The following is a 14,907-nucleotide window of genomic DNA, read 5'->3' as shown; positions in this document are numbered from 1 at the left end:
TTGGTAATGATCCTATGGCTCTTGTCTGTTATAATGCTCCTAAAAGTACGTTTCAGTTGCCTTGACAGTATTAAAAATCTGAAGGTGACTGTAGAGTCAGTCCAGTCTAATCCTGATTTTTTTTCCCTATTCGTTGGTAATATACAATCAGAGGGACTCTTTTTTTCTAGAGTATGCATATGCCCTAGCTTTTAATACATAGGTACACAGAATAGACATTATCAGAAATCAGTCCAAAGTTTGAAAATAGATATTTTATATCTTTAAAAACAAACTAGTCAGAACACCAAGCATTTGAGAGTATAAAATGTACAGTGACCATCTACACTTTATCAAGTGGCAATTCTTACTTTTATTATTTGACATCTCATTAAGACCTGGAGCAGTTGGGTAGACTCCGGGAGTTGGTGATGGACAGGGGGGCCTGGCGTGCTGCGACTCATGGTGTCTCAAAGAGTCAGACACGACTGAGCGACTGAACTGAACTGAACTAAGTCTTTAACGAGGATAAAGATTTGTCTTATGAAGGAACAAATCACTGATTAGGACACTGTTTTTGCCTGAATGATTTTAAGACAAAACAGTTATGTTACCTGCCTTCCACATGTCATCTCTTCAAATAAACAGGCATTGATTTTTGTGTGTGTTCTCAGAATTTATTTACTTTTTCTCTTTTGCCTTTGTAAGTAGGAAAGAAATCTCATCTTAGGAAAACCACAGAGAAGAAACTCCCTACTAAACAAACCATTGCAAAACTACAGCAGTCTGACATTTGGAAAATGGAAAACGAGTTCTATGAGTTTGCACTAGAGCAGTTCCAGTTCATCAGAGCCCATGCTGTACGAGAAAAAGATGGAGACCTCTACATCCTCGCACAGAACTTTTTCTATGAAAAGATTTACCCTAAATCGAACTGAGTACAAGGCGTGACAGTTAGATTCTTGAACTACAACTTCGACCTTGTCTTCACCTTAGTTCTCAGCTCCACAACTTGGATTGTTGATGAGTATATAAGACACTTTGCGTTAGGATACAGACAGTGAGGTCAAGGAGGTAGATTCTGGCTGATACATCAGTGGTCCAGGAAGTTTAAGTTTCAGCCTATTTTATTCTGGTTAAATTTTGGTGGGAGTTATAACCTCCTGCCTGGACAAAACCTACACATCACCTAAAATAAATACCTAGCAGGTCTAATTGAAGGCTAAATGCAGTTACAGAAAAGTTCTGATACTCTGTTTTTGATAAAGCATTTTTTTCAACTAACCATCAATGAAGATGAATCCACCTGCTTCTTCGCCTGGAGGTTTGGGTTGACTCCTCTGCTGGCTAGTGTTATTAACTGTTTGGCAGTGTGTGCTTTGGTTTTAAATGTTTGATCACGGTTGCTAAAAATGTTTCTGCTGTAGTTGGAATTGCCCATATTTATGTAGGTCATTTTAATTTTCTTTTCAAAGATGATTATTGGTGTTAAAAACCAATTTAAATCATTATTAATACTGTAAAAAGAATCAAAGCAGTATTTCTTACTCCTGTCTCCCCAGTATCTAAGATTGGGGAAACACTTCAGAGAATGTTGACATTGCCTAAAGTTCTTTTTTTTTTTTCACAAAAATATTTTCGTTTAAGAAAGACTTTCTCATCATCTTTAATGGGAAAAAACTAAAATGTAATATAAACAGTCCAGTAGGGAAATTTTGACTGTTTATCTTTTAGATTATATATTTTTTCTTCAAAATCTGTACATATTCTTGTGATGTTTTCAAAAGTAGGTCCTGATATAGATTTGACTCATCTGTGGATCGTAGAGGAGACTCTATGGGATTCAGATTCAAATTCAGCAGCAGCTTCTTCTAGTTCTCTAGTTATATTCTGATCTCTGCCTGCCTTTTGTTAGTTTTGTCTAGTTTATTTGCCAATGACTTTCTAACTTTTAGTTCTTCTAGGTAGAGTTGCTTATATTTTCCCAATTCTGCTTTTTATTAGAAACTTCTTAAAAGGTTTTCATCTTGGAGAGTTCAGATTCCAAGTGTTTAATTCTGAGTTCCATCCGACTTCTTCAGTTCAGTCGCTCAGTCGTATCCGACTCTGCGACCCCATGGACTGCAGCACGCCAGGCTTCCCTATCCATCAGCAACTCCCGGAGCTTGCTCAAACTCATGTCCATCGAGTTGGTGATGCCATGCAACTATCTCTCCTCTGTCGTCCCCTTCTCCTCCCACCTTCAATCTTTTCCAGCATGAGGGTCTTTTCCAGTGAGTCAGTTCTTCACATCCAGTGGTCAAAGTATTGGAGCTTTAGCATCAGTCCAACCAGTGAATATTCAGGACTGATTTCCTTTAGGATTGACTAATTCCTGTAGGATTGATTGAGAAATTCCTTTAGTATTTCCTGTAGGATCTGACTTCTTATTCAGGCATTATTCTAATTTCATGATTGCTCTAAGTTTTCTTGAGATGCTGCTTGTATCTATAAAAATAGGTTGACTTCGTTTAGTTTACTAGATCCTATCTTGCTCTTTCTTCAGTTTACTGTTTAAACTGCTCTGCTTGACTGTGTTGTATCATATTCATTTCTATATGACTTTTGAGGTTCACTACTTCTCGCTCCAACTTCTTTTTATTCTTCTCTAGTTTTTCACACTTCTTTTGCATTACTTTCATAGGTAATAACTCCTGTCAAAGAACTTGACTTTTTGCATCCAGGTGCAGACATTTTGAAGATGCAATTTCTAGCTCTGCTGTAAGATCATCAGTCGAACTTGTACTTAACAGGTTTTTCTGAAGCTGTTCAATTTTGCCTGCTTGCTTTTTGACTGTGGTTTTAAACTTGTGTTTTCAATTTCAAGTTTTTGGATGTGATCCTGTGTTTTCTCAGCACATCTCAGGGCCTCTGTATGTTGATCCTGTACTTTTTGCATCTGACTTGTGAGTTGATGTAACTCTTCTTTAAATCCTGCACCTTATCTTCTAAGTTAGCACAATAACATGAGTCACCTCCAGTGAATCCTCTGAGATAGACTCGAGTTCATTTCCTTATTAGCCATTTCTATCTCCTTTTGTTTGGCAAGGTCAGGATTCCATCCTGTAAGATTCTTGCATTCCATTCTCGAGAAAGCTGCTTCTGATGTCATTTCGCATTTTTATGACCTGATTCAGATTATTCCTCACAGCCTTCAGTTTTATTTCTAGTGCTCTGAGAGTGAATTCAAGTTGTTTTATTTCAACTTCTTACCATATTGGTCTTCTTTTCTTCTTAACTGCTCCCTAATTTTTTCATATAACATACCAGACTTTCTTCTCTTCTCTTCTTGCTTTAAGGTGAATCTCAAGCTCTCGTTCCCACTCCACTTTCTGTTGCTCTGTGATTTCACTTCTTTTGTTTCTGACAGCTCTTTCTGTAGCCCACTAACCTTACTTTCTGTTTTAATTTTTCCTCTAAGTAGTTCACAGTGGCTTTTTTAAAATTCTATTAATCTTTCATAGAAAGAATTGCACCTCGAATTTTCAACAAGCTAACAGAATCTTTACACCTCATGCCAAATTGTTCACTTAGCAACATGGAATTCAACTCACCATCCTTGGAAGCGGTTTCAGATGACTGAGTTAAGTCATCAAGGTCATCCACAGAATTAGTTTGCTCTTCGACCTTGTTCTATTCACTAGATATTTTCTTTGCAGACTTGGCATCATCCTGATCCACTTTACTTAAAATGCTGTCATCATTCACATGCAGCAGACCACCAGTGAATCGGTCATTTCAAATATTGGTGTAATCACACATTATTTTGGTGTCCATTTTTCATTGTCCTTTTTCTTCCTTCATATGCATGCTAGGATCACTCCTATCAGAATCTTCATTCTCCGTAGCAGGAAACAGCTGGTTGCTATTTTTTTCTACTCTTTCTCTGCTGAATGAATCCAGTCTTCAGCAGCACCACATACGTTATCGGATACTTGAATTTCACTACTTTTGTTCTGCTGCTTTTCTTCTTCAACCTTGGTTTTTAAATCTTAAGACTTTATTATCTGATGTAGGCCATAAATCAACACCAGGTTTGATTGTTGGAAAACCTGCTTAAAGAGTCTTCCTCAGAATTCTCATCCACTGGGTTGCTATTTTTGGGAGGTGTCTCTTTTCTTTATATTCAGTAATCAGTTGGTGAATAATAACACCACTAACAACAGTACATTCTTCAGCAGTCCATCCAAGACATCTTGAGAAAAGATGTTAACACCTTGTTGAAGAAGACTGACTGCATTTGACTCATAATTGACAGCAAGCATGAGGGCTGTTCTTTTCATCTTATAAACCACACATATATTTGCTTGTTTCCTTACAAAAAACTCCACTATTTGCTGTTTCCTTTCACGTATAGTAAGTAACAGTGGTGTGAGGTCATCCTTGTTCCTGGCTTCTGTTATTGGAGTTGTACGAAAGCAGCTTTGCTGCAAGTGATGTATTCTGGCAAAAGGCAGCATAGTGGAGACTGGTGCTGCTACTCACATCGTTGACATTGGGTCAGCACCATGTTCTAGCAGAATAGTTGCAAACTCCTCTGCTTGGCATTCCACAGCCTTCATCAGCGCTGTCCTATTTTCATTATCACAGAGGTTAGGAAGATATTTTATCTCCAGGAGAAGAGTTACCCCTGCTGAATGACCATTGGTACAGCCAAGTGGAGGACAGTCCTGTTCATCTTGTCCCTGTCGTTCATGCCATTCTTCCCGAGTGAGAGAATATGCTACACTTCGGCTACGTGGCCCATGCTGGCAGCTTTGTGGATCCTTCTCTCAGATGTGTTACCTGGGCCTGGTGTCTTCTTGGACCTCCCAGTCATTGGAGAATGTCTCCAGCTGCTGCCCTTGCAAACAATTTGAAGGCTGGAAAACATCCTTCTGTTCTCTTGAGTGTCTGGAAAGATGGCATCTTGGAAATTGACTCCATGAGGCTAGAGGTTCTTCGTCCACCCTGAGGAAGAAGAAATAGGAGTAATCCTGGACCACGGTGGGGGAGTGATAGGAGAAGTAGTCCTGGCCAGTGAAGTTGAGCCTGGAGCCTGTAGGCACCTAGAGCATGCCGCCCCACACCTGCTTGCACAGCATCTTGATCTGGGCCCAGTAGAAGAGCCCCGCATACTGCCAGGGCAGGTAGGTAGTTGTACAGGCCATGCCCTTCCTCTTACAGCGCCAGCCCCTTGGCGTACACAATGATCTCGGCCAGCGTGGTGCGGCAGCCCTCGCTCAGGGGTCTCCCCTCAGAGGGCAGCTGGCAGCTGCGGGAGGCCCCGAGCCAGCCAGCCAGGCAGACCCAGGCAAGCAGCAGTGGGTGCAGCATGCTGGCGGGTGCGGTGGCGAGGGGTGGGTGGTGGGACCAGCAGGGTCAGCACTGCACCCGGGGCACGCCAGCCGGGGCCCCAGAAGCACAGCCCTGGGCACTCCGCTCCATGCCGCTCTTTTCTCCACCATTGGGATCCACCCTGCCTAAGGTTTTAGTTAAGGCTTCCACATATTAATATCAAAAACGTAAATTTAGTGTTTGTTTCTCCACGGGTTATTTGTAAAGCTGTAAACTAAGATATCGGTGACTCCATATTATATCTCCATTAGTGAGCTGTGGTATGGGTAGGATTTTCCTACTTCTTCTGTACTTTTCCTTGTAGACTATTTTTACTAAGGTGCTTAATAATGTGTTTTAAAGCATTGCATTTACAAAAAAAAATGAAAATGCTGTAAATATTGCATATTTTATGTATTTGGACCAAAAGGTTATAAGTAATTAGACAAGTGATTTTGCACCAATTTTATTGTCAAGTAAAACCATCAGGTCTACTGTTCTTGTATTTCTCATTTAACTTTACTGTTAAGACATCACTGAAATGAACTTCAATAACCTTTCAATTTTGATACAAAGTACATTATTCATAATTGGGGGCAGTAGTTACAGTGGAAAGAGTACTGGACGAGGAGTCGGAAATCCTGATTTCTTGACTTGGCTCTGCCACTTATCAGCCGTGTGACCTTGGGCAAGTCACTTAACCTCTCTCTGCCTCAGTTTCCTCATCTTGAAATGAGGATATAATACCTGCTGTACCTACCTCACAGGGGTGTTGTGAGGATTAAATGAGATGGCATGTGAAAGCACTTTGAAAATTGTAATGCGCGATATAAATGTAAGGTATTATGGAAAATTTTTAACATATAGTTTCATATCATTCGTTTTTTAACAAAGAAAGAAAAGTTCACTTATTAGCTGGTTGAAAAAAAAACAGTTCATCTTGATATAAATTTGTGTTTAATAAATATCTTCTCAGTGTTTTATCTTCCCTGTTTCAACAGCTATTGAAAATTGAAACACCTGTGAACTCTTACAGATTCATGAGCAGCTGCTTGAGTTCAGGAGGTTGTTCCTTGTTTGCAAAAAGATTTCATTAGTTGACTCGGGGCAGAGGAAAATTTGCTCTTCAAATGTGGAAGACTTTTCTGTTTTTATTTTACATTAGCATTCAGAAATGGTAGCTATTTTATACCTCTGGTTTTTAAGGTATATTTTGCAGAATTTGATTTCCCTGTGCATTCTTTACTTTCTTCCACTTCTTGAACTAGCAAAGATAAAGAATTTTAGAAATATTTTCTAAAAGGGTAACCTTTAATATGTTTAGTTTAAATAAATATCCCCAAACAAGGCCTCACCAGACTATGTAAGCATTTCAGGCAGGTTGCTTTAAAGGTTGTTGATTGTATGAGAGGAGGAGAGAGTGCAACTTATCAAAAGACATTTTGGACAAATTTAAAGAAAAGCTAAAAGAAGTTGACAGGAAAAGTCATTGTAACACCCTTTCCCCCCTAATAATAGGACAATATTAAAAGAGTATATCAACAGGCATACTTTTCTTATTTGACTTTTTTTGTGAGTATATTTAATACCTTTTGCAGGCATTTGTTGAAAATATATACAAATAATTTCCTTGCCCAAAAGTAAAGCACCGCCTTGGGATGGGGCATCTGACATTTATCTGCTAAGGAACCCTAAGATGCAGGTTATTCTCTGAGTCCAGCTAAAATCTTAAGGTGCATCAGCTCTTTTAGGTAACTAGAGTAGCATATAGATCTAGTGTCAAAAGATTCAGAGAGTACATACAATTTCAGACTTTGCAAGACATTGGTCTCCATCACAACTACTCAACTCTGCCATTTTAGTATAAAAGCAAACAACACATAAGTGATGAGTTATGGCTGTGTCCCGATAAAACTTGATTGCTGAAACAGGTTACAGGCCAAATATGGACCATGGGTTGTACTTTGCCAACCCCTGTAGCAGGTTATTATTGATGGAGAAATCACTTTTGAATCTGTACTCTACTGGCCTAAAAGAGTTTATATACTTCCAAAACAGCTCCTAACTTATATCCAAAGAATAGCTTTCTGATCCAGGCCGTCTCTCCCATAGATTCATAAACTTTTATAACTTGAATTGCTTCCAGGTGGGCAGGTTTTCTTTCCCAGTTTAGCTGTTCAGAATAGGGGCATTTATGCTATCATCTTTTAGGGTGGGTGAGAAGTATCCTTCCTGGAGACTGAGAAAGGTTTAGATTTAATCCCATATGGTCTAATATAGTGCTAGGAGCCTGACAAGTGCAGAGTCCTTATAATACCTAACTTTATAATCAAATAAACAGAACCACTGAGATGATAATGTATTTTTTTAGAGTGGCAAGTGTGATTTTTCTTTTTCAGCCTCTGCGCTTTTTTCAGTATTTTGAAAATAGGGGGAAAATTTTTTTTATATAATACAATAGCAAATTAACCACTTTGAATTTTAAAAGATAATGTTATGTGTGTATGTGTATATGTATATCTATATATGTTTATTTCCTAAAAGAGGGAAAAGTACCTTTTTGTTCAACTTGTATCAACTCCTGTTTTCTAATTGCTGTGAAATGGCAACTATTGATAAATTATTGTGACTTTTAAAATGTAATGGAAAAGACATATTTTGGTTTTACCCAGCTTTAATCTGTAAAGTATCACTTAAATATATCTGACAGCAACACATAAAGTATTGCATGGGGATTACTTTTCTATCATCCATACGCATTTCTGCAACTTTGAACATATTGGGTGCTTCTGAATTCCTGATGATTGGATTTAAATGACTGAAAATCAGAGAAAAACTTAACTGACTTTTAAACTTTGCATTTTATTTTCTATTCTTATAATTCAGTTAATGCCTATAATTTGAAGTCCACTGTTGCTCTTTCTCAATATATGTCCTATCAGAGATTCCTAAAATTGTGAGTCCCATCCATGATTTACAAACAGTATTTTGATATTGCAGGTGATTTGCTCATTGTATTTGCATAGTTAGAAAGAAAATAGTTTGTAGACAATGATTCTCTTTTTCTAATAAAATGAAATAAAAATTCTAAAAGCACTAGAGAATTGAACTAAAGGCTGGTTCCCAAATGCATAGCTGGTATTTTAATTTCTATTCAAATCTACATAGAGAACATCTGTGTAAATCATCTCTCTGGTTTTTCCCATTGATCATTCTCAAACACACCTATGGCCCTAAAATCCTTTATTATGAGAGGCACCCGGTATTGTAACCTTTTATGAAGTTTGTCTTTTAAGAGGTCCAGGTGCTTCTACTTCATGAGTTGAAAATTTGCCTCTTCATAAGTTAGTGCTGTTTGCTTTGAGAGGAAGTAAGGCAATTGCTGTTAAATTTTTACATCCATTTACCCTATGCAAAGCTGCTGGATGATGGCAACTAAACTGCTTCTCAGGCAGTCTTTGGAGGGGAAAAGCACCCCATTTGAGATGCACTGCCAATTCAACTCCTCTGGAGTGGAGCTTGCTTTCTGATTTACTGGAGAGGGAATTGTAAAGATAGAAATGGGCAATCAGTTCATCAGATTTATCCTGTAATTTAAGTTCATGCAGCTTTGTGACCTTTGCAGTACTATTTATAAAAAGGACCCTGATGGTGATGATCTCTTTTAAAACCCATTACTGGTAAGCCTATGGTTTAGACACACTGGTGCTGTCTATCTGATTTTTCAGACAGCTTCTAAAGCTTTCTACTGAGACTCGGGTGTGTGAGCATCTCTAAAGCAGTGTCGAATGTAATTTTGGCAAACATGGATTGTATATTTTGACTTTCACTTTATAAATACATAAGACAGCTGAAGAAGAGTGCCTTTTCCCCCTCACGATCCATGTTGGAAGATGCTTGCTCCTTCCTCTGTCTCTGCTTTCTCTTTTCTCCCCCTCTGCTGTTCGCTTGATTCATTTACACAATACTGTTTCCAAGTTGAAACCATTTTGTCACATCTGTTGGAGAGATAATTACTCCTTTTCCTTAACTTTCTGCCAGCTCTCTGTTGTTCAAGTGTTTCAGTTGATTACCTGATGAAAAAGCTATAAAATAAACACTCAGTGGGAAGGGGAAAAATGGTATGGTGTCCTGTTTTAATATTTTCTTCCATGGCCTTGATGCTGAAGATTTTTCCCAGTGGAGTCAGTGTTCAGTGTCATGAACTTAACCTTCAGACATCACTGCCAGCAGAGAGGTACGTGTCATTACTGGTCTGTTGTGATTTGGGGGTTTATTTGTGACTTGCAAACTGACAGGCCTTTGCTGCTTTTTGCCTTGTACTTTATTACTGGTACTGAAATTTCAGATTGAAAATTTACAAGGTATACTTAGGATATATTCATAACTAGAAGAAAAAAGGGAAAGAGAAAAGAGCTGTCAGCTTAGAATAAAAAGGGAAATTGAAAGAAAAAGTTAATCTGATTAACACTTACTGCACAGTTTAGACATGTCCGTAATGTTTCTTTGAGAATACACATGTCTGCTGATTCTCTTTTCACCCTTAAAGGAGAGACTCTCAATTAACAGATTTCCTGTTCTCAGCCCTGGCTCATTGTTACAAGCAAGTATTGTATGATACTGGGTTGAGTAAATACCCAATTCAGTAATACATTGTCTAAACAGGGAATTTGGTCTGTACCCACAGAGGCAGAACAGGGAGCATGAATTTGAGAGTCAAATGGACCTGCATTTAGCAGTGTAACTAATCAGTGAAGAGAACAGTATTTTTGTTGTAAAGGTTGGAAAAGGTAGATACAAAGTGCTGGCCCAGGGCAGACCAATAACTGGTATGGCTTTTATGTACTGGGTTAGAATATTGTCAAGAAGTTGACCTGAAGTTGACCTGCCCTTCTGGCCCTGCAGAATACTAGTAGTGTTGCTTTAGAGAAGATGTTTTTATAAATGTTTTTAAATACTACTGAATTTTACTTTTTTATTGATAGCCCACTAATGCCTTTTTTACTTACATCCTATAGCATAGCTAGTATTGATTATGATACCTGCTGTTGTTTGCATCTACAAATTTTCTTTGAGAAAAGGAGGGTTGCTGATTGTCCTAAAGGAGGACTTGCTTGTTCCAGAAGTGGCTGTGTTCACATATTATTCTTGAACAGTGTGGACTAAAGTAGCACATACATAAAACTCAGGATACCTGGAGTAATTTGCATTCTTTGATTGGCATTCTTTCAACAGAAAGGAAACTATCCATCCTCTAAGAAAAGAGGACATTTGCCTTGGCTATAAATTCATTAATCATTTTAGAATTCCACATTTTTAGGATATCTGAAAAATAAACTTAACTATGAATCTAAACTGACATATTTTCACCACACTCTTACCATCACTAGCTCTTTTTTAAAGCAGCAGTTGAACTTTCTGAATTTTCTTCCAGTAGTGACAAGTGCCACAATGCAAATTTCAAACCACTGTCCATTTGTTTTCTTGCTGTGAAGGCATCTGCCCACTAGTTACCCAACCTTGCCTCCATTATACCCTGTCTCACCTTTGTTACCACAGAGCCCACAGGTGGCACCTTGCAGCAAAACACAGTAACGTATCAACAACAAAATTGACTTTAAATTGCAAATTTTTCCCTTTAGAACTTCAGGAATGACCAGTTGAACAAATTAAAAAAAAAAAAAAACTTTTTATGTAGTCACAGTTCTCTTTGTGGCTTACTATATTTCTTCTAGTAGCATGAGACTAAAAGTTTGAAAATATGTCAAGGGCCTATGTAAGGTAAAATGGATTTCTAGATAATATATTTAGTTTGTAAGACCTGTGAGGAAACACAACAGGAAAAAAGACTTTTTTCTTTCACCTATTTCATTCTGTGAGAGATAATACTAAGCCCCTTGAATAGATTATTTTTTGGCCTGAAAACAGTGACAGTGGGGATTCATGAAAAGATAATCCCTAAGAGTTGACTAGTTGCTCCTTTCTTCATGCCTTTTGGTCCAGTGTTTATTCAAAACCAGATGACCAGCTGGTGAGATCACCATACCTTTTTTTGTAAACTTCAGTATCTTTGCTTTTTACCTTGAAAACTGAGGTCTCAGACTTCATTTGATTTCCCATACACCCATATGAAACATCTCTTTCCTTACTGATAAACCACCTCCTTTTATTGTTGTTAATTCATGGAGAAGGGCATGGCAGCCCACTCCAGTATTCTTGCCTGGAGAATCCCATGGAGAGGAGCCTGGCAGGCTACAGACCACTGGGTCGCACAGAGTTGGACACAACTAAAGCGACTTAGCACGGCACAGCACAAGGATTCATAAACCACCTCTATCCCCGAGACCTTTTAATACACTTAACGGCTTCATCTCTTAGTTTTAACCTTGAAACGGCAGAAGCACCACATTGCCCAAGCAATCGAGTTCTAAACACCCAGTACCTATTACTTCACTCTAAAATGCACTTCCATCTTGATCTCTGTGACAGGCTTCATTTCATGACGAATCTCTCCTCCCACTTCTCTAGATCCCTACTTGGGTTTGTGGGTTAAAATGCTAAGCTTTTACTCTGAGAGGCACTGTTGATCTTGGTTATAATTTTTAGTTCTGTTATATTTTAATTCCAAAGTCATTTAAACGGTGAGAAAGACAAAGCAGTGCTTTATTTGTAGTCCCAATCTAAAAAATGGGTTGTATTCTCAGAATTTATTATAAACCAGTTGTTTGAAATCCACGTGGAACCAACATTACACATGTGAGCCAGCCTAACCCACAAAAGTTAAATATTAATGGAGTTATCCCTTCATTAGAGCAGAGGAATCTGAGGCTGGTGTCCTATTGGGGAACTTAAAATTGAGTTTTTCTGCCATTTTCCCCAACGAGATTTTTCAGTCTTGATCCCTAAAGCTGAGTGGTTCATATTTTAACCTGTGGGGCTTGTAAGCAGAGGATGAAGTAATCACATTTGAGTTTTGAAAAATAGATGCAGCAGTGTAGAAAACGTGCTCTTGGGCTGAAAGCTGGGGACACACAACCTCTGAGGAGGTTACTGCAGTTGTCGAAGGAATAACATTGGGGAGAAGCAGATGGATCTCAGGGACAGAGGACCCAGCACTTGGTGACAGATGGGATGTGATTAGTAAATAGAGCGAGGGGGCAATATTGGGGTTTGCAAACCACTGTGTCTATACAGATGCTCAACATTTTTGCCTTTGCCCCAGCTATGCAGTGGTGGTGGTTTTCCATCTAAAAGTTTATGAAACAGACCACTGTCTGTCCAGAAAAGCTAGGACCACAAAGACAGGATTCACTGTCTCACTATTAAGTATTTCATTCCCATGCCTCTTGGATCAGATTTTGTGACCTGGGTTAGGGTTTGGCAAAGAACTTCCTTCAAACACCCTACTGCCTGTGGTTTGATGTCAGACATCTAGTGAAACACGCCAATCAACTTCAGCCTCATCTCTTGTGACTTCCCTAAAGCTGAAGCTTCAAAATTAAAGTCATGCCTAGAGATGTTTCACATTATTAGTGCTTGAGAGAGTTGACAGGGAAACAGAATTTTAGGGTTTCAGTCAAAGGTTTAGGCAACTAGATTGGGCAATCTAGGATTGCTAGAGCTGTCAGCCTATCGGTGATGCTGGAAAAGAAACAGGATGAGCTTGAAGAGCAGACTGACTCTGCCCAGAGTTTCTGCTAAGTACTACCTCTCCCCACCCCTCCCAGTAAACAGAAAACATAATGACATGTATTTTGAACTGTAAGAATGTTAAATTCCTCTCAGCAGTCCACTGAGAGGCTGGAGTCAGGCAGATTCAAGACATTATCCTGAGATTCTAGAACCACGGTTTTGCTCTTTCTCCCTCTCCCGCTCTTTCTTTCCAAAGTTTTGGTAGAAAGTTGACATCAAAGAAAGTCTGACACTAAATCAATTTGTGATTTTTGAAAAGATTGTTTCTTTTTAAAGAAGCAAGTTGCATCTTTAACCTGTATCTAATTGTTAGAATCTGGCAAAGATAGACCAAAGTCCCCATGTGATGTGGCATCCAAACTTTGGTTTTATTTCACAAATATGGGCCAATTTGGCTTAAGTCTCACATAGAGATTTACTTACAGTGTTTGTGACAATAACGTTTAATTTGTATCTATTTTACAGATTCTGGGTGTTCCCTTAATAATACAGCGAGACTGAGATATTAAAAAAAAATGTAGAGTGTTTTCAGAGTCTTACATATTAGAAACTGATGTTTTTTAAGCATCTCTCAAAACTGGTAAAGTATGTGTTTTCTGGGTTACAGAGCTCACAATAATGTGAAACATCTCAGAGTGATTTGAAGTGAGCTTCCATTTGAAGTGAGCAGCACCTTTCTGAAAATGGCTGAGGGGAAATAAGTGACATTTATATTCAACCAAGAGTAACTGGAGACTCATTTTTTTCTTCCTTTACAAGTAATTTAAATTCTCCAGGGGATTGGTAATTAGGTCTCTTGGCATAGCATGGTTATCTGATCAGACTGTCATGCCCGTAAACACTGAAAATGTAGGACGTTGATTCATTTATAGTGTTTTTAAGGGAGATGATGGGCTTTCAACTCCTTCTTGCTCTTTCTCACTCTTACTCTCTGTTTTTCTCTTTGTCTCTCAAATGGGGGCTTTTCAAACTTTAGACAAGAACAATGTTGAAAAAGTGGGCCGGTTATATTTTGCTTCTCTGTCTCTACCAGGCTAATGGCTTCCTATTTGATCATTTAAACACTGGTCCAAATCCAGATGGAATTAGATGCCCCTTACTGCAGTCAGACAGTCTGTAACGTTTGATACGGATCTTCTGAGTGGACAAGATGAGATTAGATTGGTCTCTCTGGGAGCCAACACTATTCATTTTGTAAGAAAAGTTATCCTGGAGGCCTGAGGACTGCCAAGAGCAAAGTAGAAACAGAGCCCAGTCTTTTCCTCTTATCAAGATCCACAGTTGGTTCCACATTAAGCCGTGGCTCACTCGATGGTAAAAGGGTTTGAATAATGAATTGGATCAGAAGCCAAGAAGGAGGTCTCTGCCACCCACGACTGGAATATGAATTTCATGTGCTGTAACTTCATTACCGTTTTTTGTTTAACATATGACAGAGACTGAAATGTCTGGCATGGAGTCAGTGGCTATTTTTACTTATTGGGTTTTTTTTCATTTACTATCTATTGAGCCCCACAATATGCCAGTCCCTGCACTACCAACCTCCATGGACTATGAAATTTAACCCTTAGAATAATCCTCATGTTTAATCCTTTATAATTGTATAGAATGTTATAGTGTATAAGGCACTTTCATATTTATCTTCACATAACACTGTCACCTAAAAATGGGTATCACTGTCTTCATTTTACAACTGAGGGAACTGACATGGTGAGAGGAAGAGGGTCTAACCCTTCCCCCTTGAGTCTTGCTTCACCAGACTCTGATGTCCTTCGTGCTATGTTCCTGTCTCTCCAAGCGAACAAAGGCTCTGATACAGATAAACAGTGGCAGCGGTTTATCTGAGTGTAGTCTTATCTCTGGACCAGCAGCATCAGTATC

General features: G+C 38.7%; 1 protein-coding gene and 3 pseudogenes across 51 annotated transcripts in view; 1 reads left to right on the top strand and 3 right to left on the bottom strand.

Annotated features, from left to right (window-relative positions):
* The window catches only part of HS2ST1 (heparan sulfate 2-O-sulfotransferase 1), a 195,653-nt gene extending 187,598 nt beyond the window's left edge, over nt 1–8,055 (top strand). For 21 of the 50 annotated variants that reach the window (XM_081489932.1, XM_081489933.1, XM_081489952.1 and 18 more), the window contains one exon: nt 691–6,882. In XM_081489932.1, coding sequence (XP_081346058.1) covers nt 691–917 — 227 coding nt within the window. In that variant the 3' untranslated portion in view covers nt 918–6,882. Of the gene's footprint in view, nt 1–687 lie in introns of all 50 variants that reach the window. The other 29 variants (XM_081489910.1, XM_081489908.1, XM_081489916.1 and 26 more) reach the window with 3 other exon arrangements.
* On the bottom strand, nt 1,863–2,917 carry LOC145505268 (ankyrin repeat domain-containing protein 26 pseudogene; annotated as a pseudogene).
* On the bottom strand, nt 2,990–4,714 carry LOC145505267 (uncharacterized; annotated as a pseudogene).
* On the bottom strand, nt 4,800–9,764 carry LOC145505266 (coiled-coil domain-containing protein 3 pseudogene; annotated as a pseudogene). Its single transcript, XR_014052923.1, has one exon. The product of XR_014052923.1 is annotated as a coiled-coil domain-containing protein 3 pseudogene (transcript).
* Nucleotides 9,765–14,907: the final 5,143 nt, after the last annotated feature.

Source organism: Giraffa tippelskirchi, chromosome 5, assembly GCF_054371585.1.
Source record: "Giraffa tippelskirchi isolate mGirTip1 chromosome 5, T2T-mGirTip1v1.2.pri, whole genome shotgun sequence".
In the NCBI taxonomy this organism is placed as follows: domain Eukaryota; kingdom Metazoa; phylum Chordata; class Mammalia; order Artiodactyla; family Giraffidae; genus Giraffa; species Giraffa tippelskirchi.
Note: the sequence above shows the minus strand (reverse complement) of the source record. Positions and strands in the feature narration are given on the sequence as shown.